Source organism: Bufo gargarizans, chromosome 6 (assembly GCF_014858855.1).
Source record: "Bufo gargarizans isolate SCDJY-AF-19 chromosome 6, ASM1485885v1, whole genome shotgun sequence".
NCBI classification, from domain to species: Eukaryota; Metazoa; Chordata; class Amphibia; order Anura; family Bufonidae; genus Bufo; species Bufo gargarizans.
Window position 1 is genome coordinate 238003812 of NC_058085.1, and position 21036 is coordinate 238024847.

General features: G+C 42.1%; 1 protein-coding gene across 1 annotated transcript in view; it reads right to left on the reverse strand.

The window, feature by feature from the left end:
- Positions 1 to 3460: 3460 nt before the first annotated feature.
- Positions 3461 to 21036, reverse strand: part of LOC122941333 (oocyte zinc finger protein XlCOF6-like) — a 69603-nt gene continuing 52027 nt past the window's right edge. Inside the window, exons 7-8 of the mRNA XM_044298470.1 lie at positions 8724 to 9380; positions 3461 to 4660 (exon numbers count right to left, since the gene is read on the reverse strand). Of these exons, the coding sequence (XP_044154405.1) occupies positions 3843 to 4660; positions 8724 to 9380 (1475 nt within the window). The 3' untranslated portion in view covers positions 3461 to 3842. The remainder of the gene's footprint in view (positions 4661 to 8723; positions 9381 to 21036) is intronic.

The following is a 21036-nucleotide window of genomic DNA, read 5'->3' on the forward strand; positions in this document are numbered from 1 at the left end:
AGAATTTGGTTATGCCTTTTGGTTTGATGAATGCCCCAGCCGTTTTTCAACATTTCGTGAACAGCATTTTTTATCATTTAATGGGAAAATTTGTATTAGTGTATTTGGATGACATTTTGATTTTTTCTCCTGATTTCAAAACTCATAAGGAACACTTAAGTCAGGTCTTGCTCATCCTGTGGGAGAATAAATTAAACGCGAAACTGGAAAAATGTGTGTTTGCGGTTCCAGAAATTCAATTTCTGGGGTTTCTTCTCTCCGCTTCTGGTTTTCGCATGGACCCCGAGAAGGTCCGTGCTGTGCTTGAGTGGGAGCTTCCTGAGAATCAGAAGGCGCTGATGCGTTTTTTGGGCTTTGCCAATTATTACAGGAAGTTTATTTTGAATTATTCCTCTATTGTTAAACCATTCACTGATATGACTAGAAAGGGGGTAGATTTTTCTTCCTGGTCGGTAGAGGCGCGTAAGGCCTTTTCTAATATCAAGGAGAGTTTTGCTTCCGCTCCCATTTTGGTACAACCTGATATTTCTCTACCCTTCATAGTTGAGGTTGATGCTTCTGAGGTGGGTGCGGTCTTGTCTCAGGGGTCCTCTCCTGCCAAATGGCGACCGTGTGCCTTTTTCTCGAAGAAACTCTCCTCCGCAGAGAGAAATTATGATGTGGGAGATAGGGAATTGTTGGCCATCAAGTTGGCTTTTGAGGAATGGCGCCATTGGCTAGAGGGAGCCAGACACCCTGCTACCGTGTTTACTGACCATAAAAATCTGGCCTACTTGAGTCAGCCAAGCGTCTGAACCCAAGACAGGCCAGATGGTCTTTGTTCTTTTCAAGGTTTAATTTTGTTGTCACGTTCCGCCCTGGGGTTAAGAATGTGAAGGCAGATGCCCTGTCACGTTGTTTTCCGGGAGGTGGGAATTTTGAAGACCCGGGTCCCATTTTGGCTGAAGGTGTGGTGATCTCTGCTCTTTTTCCTGAATTGGAAGCAGAGGTGCAGGCAGCCCAGTCAGAGGCTCCTGATCTTTGTCCTCCTGGGAGGTTGTTTGTGCCTCTTGCTTTAAGACACAAGATTTTTAAGGAACACCACGATACTGTCCTTGCTGGGCACCCGGGGGCAAGAGCCACAGTGGATCTCATCGCTCGGAGATTCTGGTGGCCTGCACTTCGTAAGTCGGTTGAGGGTTTTGTGGCAGCCTGCGAGACTTGCGCTCGTGCCAAAGTTCCTCATTCACGGCCATCAGGTCCTCTCCTTCCCTTACCCATTCCTTCCCGTCCTTGGACACATCTGTCCATGGACTTCATAACGGACCTGCCTCGTTCCTCGGGGAAGACTGTGATTCTGGTGGTGGTGGACCGTTTTAGCAAAATGGTGCATTTCATCCCTTTTCCTGGTTTGCCCAATGCTAAGACGCTGGCGCAGGCATTTATTGATCACATTGTCAAATTGCATGGTATTCCTTCAGATATAGTCTCTGATAGGGGCACGCAGTTTGCTTCCAGATTCTGGAAGGCTTTCTGTTCTCGCTTGGGGGTTCGGTTGTCATTCTCTTCTGCTTTCCACCCGCAGTCGAATGGCCAGACAGAGCGCGTCAATCAGAATCTGGAGACATATCTGCACTGTTTTGTGGCAGAGAATCAGGAGGATTGGTGTTCTTTTTTGTCCCTTGCTGAGTTTGCTTTAAATAACCATCGTCAGGAGTCCTCTGATAAGTCACCATTTTTTGGTGCATATGGGTTTCATCCGCAGTTTGGGACTTTCTCGGGAGAGGGGTCTTCTGGTTTACCTGATGAGGACAGATTCTCCTCGTCTTTGTCTTCTATTTGGCAAAAGATTCAGGATAATCTAAAGAGCATGAGTGAGAGATATAAGCGTGTGGCAGATAAGAGACGTGTGCCTGGTCCGGACCTGAATGTTGGTGATCTGGTGTGGTTGTCTACCAAGAATATCAAATTGAAGGTTCCCTCCTGGAAGTTGGGTCCTAGGTTTATTGGGCCTTACAAAATCCTGTCTGTCATCAATCCTGTTGCCTACCATCTTGATCTTCCTCAGACTTGGAAGATCCATAATGTTTTTCATAAGTCCTTATTGAAACCTTATGTTCAACCCATTGTACCCTCGCCTTTGCCTCCTCCTCCGATTATGGTTGATGGGAATCTTGAATTTCAGGTCTCTAGGATTGTGGATTCTAGTCTTGTCCGCGGTTCTCTCCAGTACCTCGTTCATTGGGAGGGTTATGGTCCTGAGGAGAGGATGTGGGTCCCAGTGACGGACATTAAGGCCACTTGTCTCATCAGGGCTTTCCATAGGTCCCATCCTGAGAAGGTGGGCTCTGAGTGTCCGGAGTCCACTCGTAGAGGGAGGGGTACTGTCACAACCAGACAGCTGAGAAGCTCTGACAGAAACCTTTCAGAACCTCCTCCTTGAGTTTTCTTTGTTTTGAATTTCAGTTCCTCATCTCGTTAGCCTCTCTCAGCTGTCATGTAGTTGGACTGATTGTATCCCTTTAAATTCCTCCCCATAATGCATTAGTGTGCGGCTTATACAACTTCCTGGAGTGTGTGTGCATGCTGATCCTATTTTCCAGCCTTCAACAAGTTAAGTGCTGTACATTTATTTGTGATTTTCTGTTAGCTGGATCCCAGGTGACCCTGACTCCCTCCGTGTCTAGAGTAGGGAGCCGGTGGTCGTGTCCCCTCACTATTGTAGGGTGTTCAGGTGGTATATAGTCGAGGTACGTGGATATGCGATCATCCACCATTGGGATTTTCGCATAGGCTGAGCAGTCAGGGAGAGTGCCAGGTCTTATGCAGGGGTCTCCCTTTTGTTCCTTAGTTTTGGATCCAGTGAGTCATATTCATTTTGCATTGTCTTGTTTCCTGTTCACCTTCCGTGACATAAAGTGAATGGGACTGGGGTCTTATACCAGACACAGCCACTACTAAAAGTAAGGAACTGTACTTTGTAAACAATGAATGAATGGACATGGCGCTTGCTGGCGTTCCGTTGCCCCTTTTAACAGTTTATTGTCAGACTCCCCCCCCCCCCCATTCAATCCTGATGGCCTATCTATAAGGGCCCTAGATAACCCCTTTGATTAGTGCATTTTGTTCAGTTAAATCACTTCTATAATTTTTTGGCTGTTTGAAAGTAAATCAAATATTTATATGTCCATAAACTTCACATGGGGTGTTTTTACTTTTTCGCATGACTGTACATGCCGATTAAGCAAATTCTTCAATACATCTATGGAGCTGATTTTAAAATCTTAATCTCTTCAAATATGGTACTTAACATAGCATTTACTGTCTTTTAGTCATATCAGTTACTGACGCTCAGTGAGTGGCAATCATAGATTTTTTTTTTTACTGCCTTCTGTTTGTTCCCTTTTTTCATAAAAGTTACAATATAAACCTACTGAGCATTAACATCTATATGTAAATTTATCAACACTGACACACCATCTAGTTCTTGTCATTTTAATGATTTTTCAGCTACAGTAGATTTTGCACAAACAGAAAAAAAAAGTAAAATCTACCAAAAAGACTTTGATCTTTATGTAAAAAATGCATAAAAGTCATCATAGGAGATACTCTGCTTTTCATTAGCAAGAGTCACACAAATTGGTGTTTTTTCACTTAATGCTTTTTCCTTTGAAATATACAGTATTATTCCCAAGGCTGAGTGGCAAAAAACTCCATCATAAGTGCAGTAACTTATTGTACAAGCACATGTAGTTTTGAATTGCAGTTATTGATTGTGGGTGAAAGCATTTGTTGCAGGGTGAACAAATACACTGCTTCATTATTGCGTGTTGATTGATTCTTATGTGTAACAATGGCTGATATTACTGTAAAACATTCTGCATATTCTCCCCTCTGTGACTTCTCTGATGAGCAACAAGATGCGACTCAACAGTAAAACATTTCCTACATTCTGAACATGAAAACAAATTCTCTCTTGAGTGAATTGTCTGATGTTTCAAAAGATAGGCCTTCTGGGTAAAACATTTCTCACATTCTGGACATGAAAATGGCTTATCCCCTGTGTGGTTTTTCTGATGTTCAACAAGATTAGATTTCCTGGTGAAACTTTTTCCACACTCTGAACATGAAAAAGGTTTCTCCCCTGTGTGAATTCTTCGATGGTCAGCAAGACTTGATTTATAGGTAAAACATTTCCCACACTCCAAACACGAAAATGGCTTCTCTCCTGTGTGCATTCTCTGGTGGTCACTGAGACTTGATTTCTGAGTAAAACATTTCCCACACTCGGGGCATGAGAATGGTTTCTCTCCTCTGTGATTTTTCTGATGTTGAACAAGATGGGATTTCTGAATAAAACATTTCCCACATTCAGAGCACAAAAACGGCCTTTCATTTTTGTGAATTCTCTTATGTCTACAAAGACTACATTTAGTCTTAAAATTCTTCCCACATTCAGAACATGTAAATATTTTACCATATCCATGGCCTATAACTTGTTGATCATTCAGTGATTGATCAGATGAAGATTCTTTGTGGTTACTGGTATCAGTAGAAAAATATGTGTGTGGAACAGAGGTTTCCTTCGAGGTAATGAAATGTTCTTGAGAATGATCTTGTGTAAATTCTACTTTATGATCTGGAGAAAAAAGATGTTCTTCTAAGTTTTTGGCAAACTTATCTGTAGAAAAAACAAAAACAAATTTCACTATTGCCTTTTTTTTTTGTTGCAAAGAACATAATTTATAAAGCAGAGATCAATAGTAGGCTATTTGGCAAGGTACAGCTGTTAGATCTGTGGGGGCTACCGCTGGGACTCCCCACGGATTATGAGAATGGGATCCCCATAGCCAGTGGTGCCCCCTGATATGGATGCAGTGGCTGGTCTGAAATGTGCGCCATTGCGCCATTCATTTCTATGGGAGCGCTGGAGATAGCCAAGCAGATAGCTGATCTACTTTTAATATCATTATTACAATCATTAGAAGGGTAACACCATGGGCACTCATATTATACAAGTAACCTTAATGCTAAAGTTTTAATATTGAATATATACTGTAGTATGCGTGTATAGACAATTTAATCTGAACTGGGCATGATGTATGACAAGGAACATCACATCTGTTGAAATCCTTTAAGAAACTGAGGAATAGATCAGCAGAATCTACCATAATTTGTATAATCAGATATTTTTTGACATATAGGATTCATAAGAAACAGCTTCAAGTATTAAAGCAGATCTGTAATCTTCACAACTTTCTAACTCTCAGACACATGAAGATGTTAACATGTCCTGGTCTTCTTACATCTCTGCTCGTTTTTTGACTTTACTAACTCAAATTCTCATCCAACTCAGCACACTCCTACTTATCACATTCAGAAATCTACATGCCATTGACCCTCAAACTTATAGACACTCTTCAGTCATCATTATCCCCTATCTCCTGTCTTGATCTGGTTGTAAAACACTATAATGCCACGCTCAGAAGCACCATGGATGAAGTAGCACCCCTACACTCAGTACCTTCAGAGATGAAAGCAACTGAGTCACATAACTCAAACTCGCTTTCTCCAGTAATACTCCAAGAGTGTTGAAGAGTGTTGAACGCCTATGGAGAAAAACTCATACACTGGAAAATTTCTTCCATTACAAGGTTATGCTGAGGACTTATAACTCAGATCTCCACCCCGCCAAACAGACAGATTTCACAACCCTGATTTCCTCACTATCCAACAATCAAAAAAAACGTTTCACTCCCTCCTCAGTCCACAAGTGCAGGCTACTACAGACCTCTGTACTGAAGATACAGCCACCTACTTGAAAGAGAAAATTGAAAACATCCTGCATGAAATTAGCTCCCAGACAGTAAATGTCATTGATCCCATTCCCTAGTGCATCTGCTCTGGTTCACTTTCCACATTCACCCCAGTCACATAAGATATCTCCAGTATCCTCTCTTTTTCTTGCCCTACTACATGCACTACTTACCATATTCCCTCACACCTCCTCCAGTCTCTCTCCCCAGTTGTCACTACAAAGCTAACTAAAATGTTCAACCTCTCTCTTTAGGTATTCCCCCCTCCTATTTCAAATATTCTGTCATAACTCAATTATTAATAAAACCTTCTTTTCACCTGTCCTGCTCAACTAACTACAGACCGGTCTCGAATCTCCCCTCCATCACTAAACTTCTAGAGCACTTGGTTTATTCTCGTGTCATCCACTACCTCTCTCCTTGATCCATTACAATCTGGTTTCTGCATTCAACAGTCGACAGAAACTGCTCTTACCAAATTGTCAAATGACTTCCTGACAGCTAAATGCAATGGTGACTAATCTCTGCAGCATATGACGCTGTAGACCACCATCTCCTACTCAGCATGCTCCAATCTATTTGCCTTAAGGACACCACTGTTTTCCTGTATCAACTATCATCCACCGTAATCTTAACCTCTCACTCCCATCTTCAAGAATTCTCCCAAGTTGCCCTATCCCATCACTCAAATTAACTCACAATATAGACAGTTTTAGGTGCTCCCTAAAACACATCTTTTTAGAGTGGTCTATCACATCCCCTAATCTAACTCTCCTCCACTCTTCGCCCCAACATTATTCTTCTGAACCTGTTTTATCATCCAACTGTATCCACCACAACCCCATGCACTTAAAAGCACCACAGATATCGGCTGGTGGCTGACTCATGTAGCTTTATCTACTTCCCTATTTTGTTAAGATGGCTGGACCATTGTACAAAACAAGCAAAGATAATATAAAGAATAGTATCTGCAATCACACCATACCAATACTATGAGGACAGGTCTGATGATTATAAGCCAGAACAGCACCAAATATATTGAGTTACTTCGCTAACAGATGTCTGTGAAGGTTCCCATTTATCCAGGTCATGGTATATCTGTAAAGAATAAATCAAGGCAACTGGACTTACTGTAAATTTCTTGAAGACGTCTCACTCATTCTTCCAACAAGCTTTCTCAATTCTGAGTGACTGTACAAGAATTCTCTAGGAATAAATATGTAACTGAATTAACATCTGGCAATTATACCCAGCATGGGGTCAGAGGTCATTATACCCAGCATGGGGTCAAAGGTGTTGATCCCATTATCCTAATTTGAGTCAGGAGGTGATAATGACCTCTCAGAAAAAGGTGTCAAGACAGCATTGTAAATGGAGAAGCCAAGCTTGAATAGAGGCGGGGGGGGGGGGGGGGGGAGTTTAGACATCTATTGTCTGCCACATACAATGCTGTCTTGACACCATTTTCTGGGAGGTCATTATCACCTACAGACTCCGATTAGGATAATTGAATCAACACCTTTGACCCCATGCTGGGTATAATGACCTCTGACCCTATGCTGGGTATAATTACCAGATGTTGATTCAGTTACATATTTATTCCCAGAGAATTCTTGTACAGTCACTCAGAATTGAGAAATCTCGTTGGAAGAACGAGTGAAATGTTTTCAAGAAATCTACAGCAAGTCCAGTTGCCTTGATTTATTCTTTACAGATATTTAGCTAACAGAGCTTAACAAAAAATAAAGTGGACTGTTATAAGTGCTCTGTATTTAAGAGGACTGCTCACCCTTCCACTTTCACCTGTGAGTGCCAAACGCTGTGTATACATGCAGCCATCAGTTACTGCTTCTTGTAAAGAGGGATAAACTGCAATCCCGCAAAACTGCAGTACCATACTTTTTCTAATCCTGTACATCCTCTCTAATCTTTTATAAATGGACTAAGAGCGTTGAAATCTTGGGAGTCACTTTAATAGAAAATAGAAATACTGAAACGAAATTAGCATTTTTTGGTTCATTTACCTAATGAGTTTAAATGTACTGTATATATATTGTCTGTATATACACTATACCACCATTATGTAATGTTTATTATAATTTATCTGTGGTCATTGCATCATCACTTGTATTTTAAAGCTCCACTTGTACTGTATTTTACGTTGATGAAGACACAAGTTACATACTGCATGTTTCGTGGGTGTCGATTGCTTTACTAGGTATCACATTAAAGGTATTTCCCAGGATTTGCTTAGCATGTGGCCAGAAAGCTTTGGTAAGGTCAGGTGGAAGTGAGCTGTCTGGCCAGATGACTGGAAGTAAGTTATGTGACGTTGATACGTCACTCACTAAGGATGAACGTGATGCAGGAGGGAGAAACTGTGAACTGACGCCAGACCCATGTGCATGATGTGATGGATCCATTTGCCACCGTCCTCTGTGAGGTAACACTTTATGCACCTCTTGAGGTTGGTCAGTAGTAATGACAATGAATGCGTTGTATTGGTGAATGCGTTGTATTGGTGATTTTTAATAAGTGAGTGTTATAGTGATAAATCTGCACGCTTTATTGGTATAGGAATATTGGGGGAGGTGCTATATACACTTTATAAACTTCTAATGTTCACTCCACATTATGCTTGCAAAAGACTACTATGTAGTTGAAACGTTGCACTTTCTTTGGCTTTTTTTGTACATTTTTCTATGGACCCATAATGAATAATGGACTTCTAATGGTCATGATGCCGTCAACTTTCATTGGAATACCCATCCAAAGGATAGGTCATCAATATTAAAGTCTTGGAAAAAACTTTTAACATGGCTAGTGTCTTGTTTCTGAAAAATTACCCACTCCCTGAAAATAAGAACAGATTTTCTCGTGTTCTGGTTTGATTTCCCATAAGAAAGTATGTCTAGTAACATTTCTTACATTCTGAACAAGAAAATGGCTTCTTTTCTGTGTGATTTTTCTGATGTTCAATAAGATTTGTTTTCCTCGTAAAACATTTCCCACATTCTCTACAAGAATATGGTTTCTCTCCTGTGTGAGTTTGTCGATGGTCAACAAGACTTGATTTATAGGTAAAACATTTACCACATTCCAAACATGAAAATGGCTTCTCTCCTGTGTGAATTCTCTGGTGGTCACTGAGACTTGATTTCTGGGTAAAACATTTACCGCATTCAGTGCATGAAAATGGTTTCTCTCCTCTATGATTTTTCTGATGTTGAACAAGATGTGATCTCTGAATAAAACATTTCCCACATTCAGAACATAAAAATGGCCTTTCATTTTTGTGCATTTTCTCATGTCTATAAAGACTACATTTTGTCTTAAAATTCTTTCCACATTCAGAGCATGTAAATATTTCACTCTCTCCATGACCTGTAACTCGGTGATCATTTTGTGACTGATCAGATAAAGATTCTTTATAAGTATTGGGATCAGTAGATAAATCTCTTCTGTGAAGGACTGATGTTGAAGTGATAGAATGTTCTCCAGAATAACCGTGTACGATATCATTATATTCTATTTTATAATCTAGGCATAAATTGAGATGTCCCTCCAAGTTTTTGGGAAAGTTATCTATTGAAAAGAGAAACACATTATTTTTTATTTTTATTTTGCAAAAGTGATTATGTTTTAATCATATGAATAAAGGCCATATTAAAACATCACTCTCCGAGGCAGTTAAATTAATGTGCAGGCAAGACCTACAAAAGACCAAATGTTTTTTGCATGCTTTGCAGTGTCTCCAGCCCACCCAATGCTTCTGAAAATGGCTGGAGTCATCTATAAGATCAAAGGAAAACACTTCAAAGCCATATCGGTCATAATCCTTGTTTTCAATAACCCTGCTATATATTTGTGATTCTGGAATGACAACACGTCTCTGGTCTCAAGCACCAGGATTATTGGCCTTAGGAAACATTAGAATTGAATATATTTGGTTCGAATTATTACTATTTCATGTTCAGTGTGCATAGATTGGTAAAATATGCTGGAAAACTTGACATATTAACTGTCTGTAGGTTCCTACGAGAAGACATGGTATAGATAAAAATGATGTCTTGCAACTGTATTTCCTTTTGATTAGCTATACTTCTCTCACATGGGGAGGGTTGATGGAGTCTGTCTGAGACCCTTTAAAAATCTCATATCAAGATACAGATGTGGTCTGACTCAAGAGCTGCAAACCAGCTTTGTAGATACATCAAAATTACATCAGCTCTCCTCTGTGGATCTTTAACCAGTTTAGATAGTAAGAGGTCTGTAATTATTTTATTTTAGCTCTTTGAATTTCTATAACGGGTTTGCCTTATGTTTATGCCATCATTTTAACCTTTTTTGTAACACTTTAAAGCACTGTACACAAAGTATCTTTTAGCTAAGCCTTTGAATACCAGGATGCTAGAAGTTAGCCTGTTTGATGCTAGAGTGCAAGTGAAGTGTGTGTCAGCATGTGCATTAACCCCTTGCCACAAATGGACATACTTGTACATCCAGATGCCATATAATGAAAAAAAATCAGACTGCACTCCAAACGGTTTCTTCAGTAAAACAGCAAGTTGTGTTTATTCACCCATGTGGTGGCAGCAAAAAAGTGACGTTTCGGCTCAACATGAGCCTTTCTCAAGGCTGGCACCCATGCCGGCCGTTTAACCCCTTCCATGCCGCGGTCCTTAGGGCCTGCTGTATGGAAGGGACTAACCATCGGGCTGCTGTGCTGCTGTGGCAGCGTCCCGATGGTTACCATGTCAACCGGACGCCTTCACAGGCATCCGGCTTTCTGCGATATATCCGAGCCTGACCAGGCTCCTGCATTAGGCTAAGTGTAATTGAAAATACACTGCAGTAGACTATACTGCAGTATATTGTAAACCATCAGACCCACTGGATCTGCGAGAACCAAGTGGCTCTGGGTCAAAAAAGTGAAGACAAAAAAAAAAGTGAAGACAAAAAAAAAAAGAAGATAATTACTCTTACCGGTAATTTGATTTTCCAGAGTCCTTGACAGCACCAGGAGAGAGGATCCTCCGCCCAGGACAGGAAACCCACAGATATTGAAGAAAGAGGGGCCTCTCCATTCCTCAGTGGTCTTCAGAGACAAAAGAGAGCATCCCCGATAACCATCCAAATCCATTTTGTTTAATTAATTTAAATTTTTTTTTTTTTTTTTTCTCTGCGCACCCTGTGTACCATAACCAAGAACCATCACCAACACCAAACCAAGGAAGGAAATATAAGGGTGCGGTCATGGACTTTGGAAAATCAAATTACCGATAAGAGTATTTATAATTTTTCCCTTCGTCCTATGACAGCACCAGGAGAGATCTGCTCTCTCTGCCCACTAAGTATATACCGATCTTGTGGAGTGCGCCATCCAACCCTTAGGCACTGGTTTCTGTAAGGAAACATAAGCTGGGCAGATAGCCTGTTTAATCCACCTGGCTATGGAACTTTTGCTGGCAGCCTCATCTTTATTACGACCTGAATATTGAACAAACAAGGCACCTGACTTTCTCCAATCCCTAGTAGCATCCAGGTAAGCTAGAAAACACAAGTACCTTGTAACTAAATTCCAACTCCTTCTGACACCTGGGGTTGGTACCGAAGGAAGGGAGAATTACCTCTTGAGACTTATAGAAGTTAGACAAGGGGAAGGAAGGCTGGGTCTGGTCTAAGGACAATTCTATCCTCCTGGATGGAAGTATATGGGGGATTGATTAACAAGGCCTGGATCTCCCCTATCCCTCTAGCTGACGTAATTGCCACCAAAAAGTCACATTTAAGGGTCAACATTCTGATAGAAATCTCAGAAATAGGTTCACAGGGTCCTTTCATCATACTCTGCAGTACTAGATTTAGGTCCCAGGGAGGAACCTGTAAAACCCTAGTCGGCATGTCCCTTGCTATTGCTTTACAAAATCTTATGATAAGGGGATGAACAGCCAACCTAACATCAAACAGAACGCTTATAGCTTTAAAGTACTAAGGGAAAGGCCTTTCTCTAACCCCCCCCTGAAGAAACTGCAAAATCCTAAGCCGCCCAGGTTCTAGCATATATCCTGGTGGTTACCGGCTTCCTACTTTTAAACAGAGTGGAAATAACTGATTCAGACAAACCCTTATGCATTAGCAGTGACCTTTCAAAAACCAGGTCGTCAAGTGAAGGCCCTTTACCGAAGGGTGGATGACTGGTCCCTGGCTTAATAAGTCCGGGACCTCTGATAGCACCCAAGGTTCCCTGACTGAGAGAAGCCTCAGCCACACGAACCAAGCACGACGGGGCCAAAAAGGTACTATCATGATAACCCTTATCTTCTTGAGAAACCTGGAGATTAACTCCGTAAGGACACAGCCATATTTCACCTTAGGGACCAGGCCATTTTTTGCAAATCTGACCAGTGTCACCTTAAGTGGTGAGAACTTTAAAACGCTTTGACTTATCCAGGATATTCTGAGATTGTTATTTCATCACATATTGTACTTCATGACACTGGTAAAATGGAGTCAATTTATAAAAAAAAAAATACAAAATTTACAAAAATTTTTGAAACATTTGCAAAATTTCCAAATTTCAATTTCTCTACTTCTATAATACATAGTAAGGCTGCTTTCACACTAGCGTTCGGCTGTCCGCTCGTGAGCTCCGTTTGAAGGGGCTCACGAGCGGACCCGAACGCCTCCGTCCAGCCCTGATGCAGTCTGAATGGAGCGGATCCGCTCAGAGTCTGGCGGCGTTCAGCCTCCGCTCCGCTCGCCTCCGCACGGACAGGCGGACAGCTGAACGCTGCTTGCAGCGTTCAGGTGTCCGCCTGGCCGTGCGGAGGCGTGCGGATCCGTCCAGACTTACAATGTAAGTCAATGGGGACGGATCCGTTTGAAGATGCCACAATATGGCTCAATCTTCAAGCAGATCCGTCCCCCATTGACTTTACATTGAAAGTCTGGACGGATCCGTACGAGGCTATTTTCACACTTAGCTTTTTTTTTGCCATTTTAATGCAGACGGATCCGTTCTGAATGGAGTCTCCGTCTGCATTAATATGATCGGATCCGTTCAGAACGGATCCGATCGAACGCTAGTGTGAAAGTAGCCTAATACCTACAAAAATAGTTATTACTTTACATTCCCCATATGTCTACATCATGTTTGGATAATTATGGGACTAACATTGAATTTTTTGGGGACGTTACATGGCTTAGAAGTTTAGAAGCAAATCTTGTTATTTTTCATAAAATTGTCAAAAACCCACTTTTTAAGGATCAGTTCAGGTCTGAAGTCACTTTGTGAGGCTTACATAATAGAAACCACCCAAAAATGACTCGATTCTAGAAACTACACCCCTCAAGGTATTCAAAACTGATTTTTACAAACGTCGTTAACCCTTTAGGTGTTCCACAAGAATTAATAGAAAATAGAGATCCAGTTTCAAAATTTCACTTTTTTGGCAGATTTTCCATTTTAATAATTTTTTTCCAGTTACAAAGCAAAGGTTAACAGCCAAACAAAATTCAATATTTATGGCTCTGATTCTGTAGTTTACAGAAACACCCCATATGTGGTCGTAAACCGCTGTACGGGCACACGGCAGGGCGCAGAAGGAAAGGAATGCTATACGGTTTTTGGAAGGCAGATTTTGCTGGACTGTTTTCTTGACACCATGTCCCATTTAAAGCCCCCCTGATGCACCCCTAGAGTAGAAACTCCAAAAAAGTGACCTCATTTTAGAAACTACGGGATAGGGTGGCAGTTTTGTTGGTACTAGTTTAGGGTACATATGATTTTTGGTTGCTCTATATTACACTTTTTGTGAGGCAAGGTAACAAGAAATACTGTAGCTGTTTTGGCACCATTTTTTGTTATTTACAACATTCATCTGACAGGTTAGATCATGTGGTATTTTTATAGAGCAGGTTGTCACAGACGCGGCGATACCTAATATGTATACTATTTTTTTTATTCATGTACGTTTTACACAATGATTTCATTTTGTGTCTCCATAGTCTGAGAGCCATATTTTTTTCAGTTTTTGGGCGATTATCTTGGGTAAGGTATGATTTTTGCGGGATGAGATGATGGTTTGATTGGCACTATTTTGGGGTGCCTATGACTTTTTGATTGCTTGCTATTACACTTTTTGTGATGTAAGTTACAAAAAAATTGCTTTTTTTACGGTATTCACCTGAGGGGTTAGGTCATGTGATACTTTTTTTTATGTAAGTTTTACTCAATAACAGCTTTTTTAAAACTAAAAAATGATGTTTTAGTGTCTCCATATTCTGAGCCATAGTTTTTTTATTTTTTGGGCGATTGTCTTAGGTAGGGGCTCATTTTTTGCGGGATAAGGTGACGGTTAGATTGGTACTATTTTGGTGGGCATACGCCTTTTTGATCGCTTGCTGTTGTACATTTTGTGAAGTAAGGTGACAAAAAATTGGTTTATTTAGCACAGTTTTTATCTTTTATTTTTTACGGTGTTCATCTGAGGGGTTAGATCATGTGATATGTTCGTTTGAAAATGACGTTTTTGTTTATTTTTACTTGAAACTTTAAATTTTTTGGGGGGAAAACTTTATTTTTTCACTTTACTTTTTTGTCCCACTTTGGGACTTCAACTTTTCGGGGTCTAATCCTTTACAATGCATTCCAATACTTCTGTATTGGAATGCATTGGCTGTATGAGTAATACAGTTTCTATTACTCACACAGCTTCCGGCCTTACTCCCACAGCTTCCATGCCATCGGGTCCCCCCTACAGCCAGACAGGGACCCGATGGCACTGCTGCCCACAACATGTTAAAGCCGCAAACATCAGGTCTAAATTGACCTGCGGTTTGCAGCGATCGCCGACATGGGGGGGGGGGGGGGTCGTCGCACATTTACATCTACTGCTGAAGGAAGGTCTCTGATTAAGAGATAAAAAAACTTTTCCACTTTTCTGTTGGATCTTGTAGCAAAGAGATCCACCGATGGCATCCCAAAGCTGTACTAGCTGGGAGAAAACCCCTTGATTCAAAGACCACTCTCTCTGGTCTAGTTTGTGGAGATTTAGAAAATCCGCCTGTCCACTCCTCTGATATGAAGGGCCGACTAACTGACCTTACTCTCTGGCTCTTCTCTGGTGGCAGAAGAGATTTCTGAGATGTAAAGTCCAGTAATATGCTCAGGAATTGCTGAACCTTCTGAGGGACCATTCTGGACTTTTCCACATTGATTATCCACCCCAGAGAGTTCAGAATGCAGATCACTTGTTCTATCTGGGTGAGACAGGTTTGTTCGGACTGGGCTATGATCAGGAAATCGTCCAGATATGGCACAAACAGGTGTCCTTTTCTCTTATATGAGCAGCCATTTCCGCTAGAGCTTTGTGAAGATCTGCGGTGCCATGGAGATTCCAAAGGGTAGTACCTGGAACAGACTTCCTCCCACCCTGGCTTCATTGGGGGGTTGTCTTTTTTAGTAGAGCCGGGATTATGGCCCCTGAACAAGAAGCCTTTGGATTTAGAAGAAGACAACTTCCACTTGGAATCTCTCTTATTCGGGCTCTTCTTTGTACCTGAAAATCTTCTATGCTGTCAAATGGAGGGATTCTGCTTACAAAAGGAAGAGGGAAACCCTTTTTTCCTATCTCCTGCTTTTTCAAGGATATCGTCTAAGGAGGACCAGAACAAGTATTTTCCTTCACATGGAATACTACAAAGTCTATTTTTAGATGCCACGTCCCCTGACCAATTCTTAAGACAAAGGGCTCTGCGAGACGAATTAGCCAGGGAAGATGACCTAGCAGACAGACAATCTAACTGCGTCAGCGGAGGCATCCGGCAGAAAGTCAGCTGCTTTGGCAATAACCGGGATAGATTCTAATAACTGATCCCTAGGAGTCTTATCCCTGATTTGGTCTTCTAACTGCTTCACCCATAAGATAAGGGCCCTAGCAGTACAAGAGGCCGCTATGTTAGGTTTAAGGGAGGCCCCCGCTGATTCCCATGTTCGCCTTAGGAAGCTATCTGCTCTCCTGTCCATGGTGTCCTTAAGCTGCCCTAAGTCATCAAAAGAGATGATCTGCGCGAAACTTTAGCAATCAGCACGTCAATTTTTGGTTCAACATCCCAGAGTACTGAATCCGCAGAGTCAAAGGGGTATTTGCGCTTAACCAATGAGGGAATAAAATTACGTTTGTCTGGATTTTTCCCACTCGTTCGTTATCATAGCTGCCACGTTCTTGCCAACTAATTTTTTCTCCCTTCCAGTCCCTTAAATATTACATTATGTACTGATCTTACTTCCTTGGGGCCCTCAATATTCATTGTAGCTCTAACGGCTTTCAAAAGTTGATCAACGCCCTAAATGGGGAAGAATGGTCTACCGCTTCTATCTTCATGAGTCGAAGATGAGTCGGATAAAACTTCCCCACTTTCTTTTAAGGTATTTCCATCCGAACTAGAAACATCCGAGAAGGGGATCTGTCTTTGCTTCTATGGGCTTCTTTTTTGGATTTAAGGGCATTACCCACTTCTTCTCTAATCATCCTTTTCATGCATTTATAGATTGAGGGGGACTCTTCTGCTATAGTGTTTTCTATGCACGAGCAAAAGAGTAGTTTAACATAGGATGGGGACAATTTGGCTTTACAAATTCCACATTCCTTATGTTTAATCTTAGCAGAAACCTTCCTGGGTTTTTACTAAAAGACAATATGCCATAATGAACCCACATGTCACAGAAAAAACGTCGAGCGTCGTCCATGCTGTACAGAGGTCCACACACGCATTGGATCTGCTGGTCCTTCCAGCAAGGATCCACAAGCTGCTCTAGCTGGGCTTAATGTGGCGGAAAATTCAAATCTCCCGAGCTCCAGCGCAGTAGGAGACGAAGTCTCGCAAGATCTCGCTCTTGCAATACTACAAATGGGAAACGCTATCTCCCAATACCTGTGCTCCCGTCCTCCCCGACAGTGCAGCTGATCGCGTCTGGCAGGAGACACAAAAGAACGGGAATCCTCCAGAGGTATGACACCCTCTCCTCTTCAGGGAGCGTGTAGCTGGGAACTCACCCGGCACGCTCCCTAGTACAGCCAGCAAGTTAACTTGGAGAGAAACTACTCCCCAGCAGATGCTAGTAGGAATCCTCTCCCAGGACAGGAAAACCACTGAGGAATGGAGAGGCCCCTCCTTCTTAAATATCTGTCCTGAGCGTAGATTCTTCTCTCCTGGTGCTGTCATAGGATGAAGGGAAACAAAAAAAAACATACTTCTTCCTATATTCGCACATATAAACGGTTAAAAATAAAAAAATGTAAGTACTAAACATGTTTGGTATCGCCGCGTCTGTAATTACCTAATCTATAAAAGCATCATTTTACTTTTCCTGCACAGTGAACGCCATAAAAAAAAAAAACTATGATAGAATTTAAAATTTGCCCACCTCACTTCCCCCAAAAATGGTACAAAAAGCGATCAAAAGAGTCATACAGTATGTACCCAAAGTTACCAATCAAGCTGTCCCCTCATTCCGCAAAAAATGAGACCTTACCTATGATAATCGCCCCAATAATATAAAAAATATGGCTTTCAGAAAATGGAGACACAAAAAAAAACATTTATTGTGTAAATCCAAAATAAAATTTAAAAATTATTATCATTATTATTATTAAGTATCGCCACGTCATTACGGCCTGCTCTATAAAAATATCACATTAAATAACATTATCTACTCTGGCAGGTAAACACTGTAAAAAATAAAAACTGTGCCAGAACAGCCATTTTTTGGTTACCTTGCCTCACAAAAAGAAATATATAGTTGCGAACATGTGAATGGACTCTTATGGTCTGTGGTAGCGGAATCCATAACGGAATTCATAGATCACCTGAACCTTGTACGCAAAAATTGAAACACAAGTTCAGTCAGCACTAGTCGCAACGTTTTAGTTCACAGGTTGAAAAAAAGACTGTGAATGAGCTGAAAACATTGCGACCACAGGGGTGAATAAAGTGTTGGAGAGTACTGTCATTTTTTTCTTTATATATGTCATTTATCAAACTGGTGTAAAGTAGAACTGGCTTAGTTGCCCATAGCAACCAATCAGATTCCACTTTTCATTTTTCACTGCTTCATTGGGAAATGAAAGGAGGAATCTGATTGGTTGCTGGCCACTAAGACAGTTCTACTTTACACCAGTTTTGATAAACCTCTACACAAAAGTGCCGACCGCATTTGTTTCAGAGCAGCTGGTGGCGCAGGCACAGGTAAGGGCTTACCTGTGCATCGCTGGACTTGTGATTTAAGATGGCAGCCCGCATGTGTTCGTTGGCGAACACTGCGAACTGGCCATCACTGCACGGCAGGGAGCAGAAGGAAAGGAGCAGCATGTGGTTTTTGGAAGGCTGATTTTGCTGGACTGTTTTTTTTTACTCCATGTCACATTTGAAGACCCCCTGATACACCCGTATCTACCTGTAGTAGAAAAGTGACCCCATTTTGGAAACTACGCAATAAGGTGGCAGTTTTGTTGGCACTTTTTAAGGGTACATATGATTTTTTGGTTGCTTTATATTACACTTTTTGTGAGGCAAGGTAACAAAAAATAGGTGTTTTGGCACCGTTTTATTTTTTGTTATTTACAATGTTCATCTGACAGGTTGGATCATGTGGTATTTTTTTTAGAGCATGTTGTTACGGACACGACAATATCAAATATTTTTTTGGTTGTTTACATAATAAAGCATTTTGGAAATGGTTCTTATGGACGCAGAGATACCTAATATCTATACTTTTTTAAATTTAAGTTTTACACAATAATATCATTTTTGAAACAAAAAAATAACAATTTAGTGTCTCCACAGTCTGCGAGCAAATATTTTTTTTTTATTTCTGGGTGATTGTCTTAGGTAGGGTATAATTTTTGCGGGATGAGATGACGGTTTGATTGGTACTATTTTGGGGTGCATATGTCTTTTTGATCGCTTGCTATTACACTTTCTCTGATGTAAGGTGACAAAAAATGCCTTTTGACACTGTTATTTTTTACGGTGTTCACCTGAGAGGTTAGCTTATGTGATATTTTTATAGAGCAGGTTCTTATGGACGCGGCAATACCTAATATGTATACTTTTTATTTACTTAACCTGTTGGGGACGTCATGATGCCCTGGTACACATGATGTACCAGTACGTCCTGTGTATTTACTATCACCACCGAGCGGTGATCGGAACAGAGTGCCTGCTGAAATCACCGTATTGGCGATCGCAGCAAACCTGGTTATTCGGGTCTCTGGTGACCCGATAACCCGGAATTGGATGGTGATCGGTGGTGTGATAATACACAACCAATCACCATCCTGAGAGGTGACAGGCAGGGGGTTAACTCCCCCCAGATCTCCTCTCCTCCTCCATTCTGCGCCTGGGAGCGAGAGCAGCCTGCAATGGATCTGACCCAGCACCCCCCTTCTGACCCTCCACTGTGCCATCTGGCACTAAAAGGTACTTTAGGGAAAGGTTAGGTTAGGCAGGGATAGTCGGGGAAAAATAAAATAAAAAATGTGACTGTTGCGTCACCCTGATCGATTTTTTATTTATTTATTTTTCCTGTCAGGTTTAGGGCAAAGTACGCGAACACCCGTGCCCCCACACACACGCACACTAAATAACGTTTTCCACGCGCACACACACACTCCCTATGGCCAGCTGGATGTTCTCGGCCGAGGAGGCATACACCCAGCTTGCCTCCGACTCCCAGAGCCCCAGTGAGGACGAGGATGACCCCACTTTCCTCTGGTCATCCACATCCTCCTCATCATCTAGTGATGATGGTGAGCCCCCAAGGAAATGCCAACAAAATCTGCCTTCCAGAAACCATATGGTGTTCCTTTCCTTCTGCGCCCTGGCGTGTGCCCGTGCAGTAGTTTACGACCGCATATGGGGTGTTTCTATAAACTACAGAATCAGGGCAATAAATATCGAGTTTTGTTTGGCTGTTATCCCTTGCTTTGTTACTGGAAAAAATTTATTAAAATGGAAAATTTGCCAAAGAATTTTAATTTAAAAATTTCATCTCCATTTGCCAATAACTCTTGTGGAACACCTAAAGGGTTAACAAAGTTTCAAAAATCTGTTTTGAATACCTTGGAGGTTTGTAGTTTCTAAAAGGGGGTCATTTTGGGTGGTTTCTATTATGTAAGTGTCATGGAACCATGAACCAGACGTACAACAAGAGATGAGTGGAAATAAGAAGGCTTTATTGAAAATAAAGCTGTAAGGCAAAAGTCCAAACGGATGGCTAAACCGAAGCAGGGTCTTGCGAAACCAGAGATCAGGAACCAGAAGGGTAGTCAGATGAAGCCAGGATCAGGAATCAGCAGGGTAGTCAGACGAAGCCAGGATCAGGAACCAGAAGCAGCAGCTGTCTTAGAAGCATGTGAGCACAGGAGGACCAAGCAGGGAACTGAAGCCACAGACCTCCTATATATATGAGCTAGGCATCCAGCTCCTCCCAGTGGGAAGGAGGAGCCGCAGGGTGGGAGGCTACAAGAAACCCAGAAACCAAGATGGCCGCCAGCACATGTCAAACGAAGGAGAACAGCAAGGAGGTAAGACCATGACAGTACCTCCCCCTCAAGGGCCCCTCCTCCGCGGAGTAAGGAACGGTTTCTGAGGGAAGCGTGCGTGGAAGGCTCGGAGCAAGGCAGGAGCATGGACATCTGCGGAGGGAACCCAGGAACGCTCCTCTGGACCATAACCACGCCAATGGACCAAAAACTGCACCCGGCCGCGGACCAGGCGTGAGTCCAGGATATTGCTCACCTCATACTCCTCACGATTGCCCACTTGGACCGGACGAGGCCGAGGAATCGAGGAAGTGAAACGATTACACACCAGTGGCTTCAACAGGGAGACATGAAACACGTTGGAGATCCGCATGCCAGGAGGAAGCACAAGGGCATAGGCTACCAGGTTTACCCTGCGAAGCACTCGGAAGGGACCAACAAAGCGAGGCGCCAGCTTGGGAGTGGGCACTCGAAGGTTGAGGTTGCGGGTGGACAACCATACGCGGTCTCCGACCTGGTAGGAAGGAGCGGGCGCTCGTCTGCGATCAGCCTGGAGTCTCTGGCGCTGCGCAGAGACCTCAAGGGACCTCTGGATCTGTACCCAAGAAGCACGTAGGACGGAAAGGTGATCCTCCACAGCCGGAATATCCTGGGGAGAGAATACCTCTGGTAACACGGCAGGTTGGAACCCA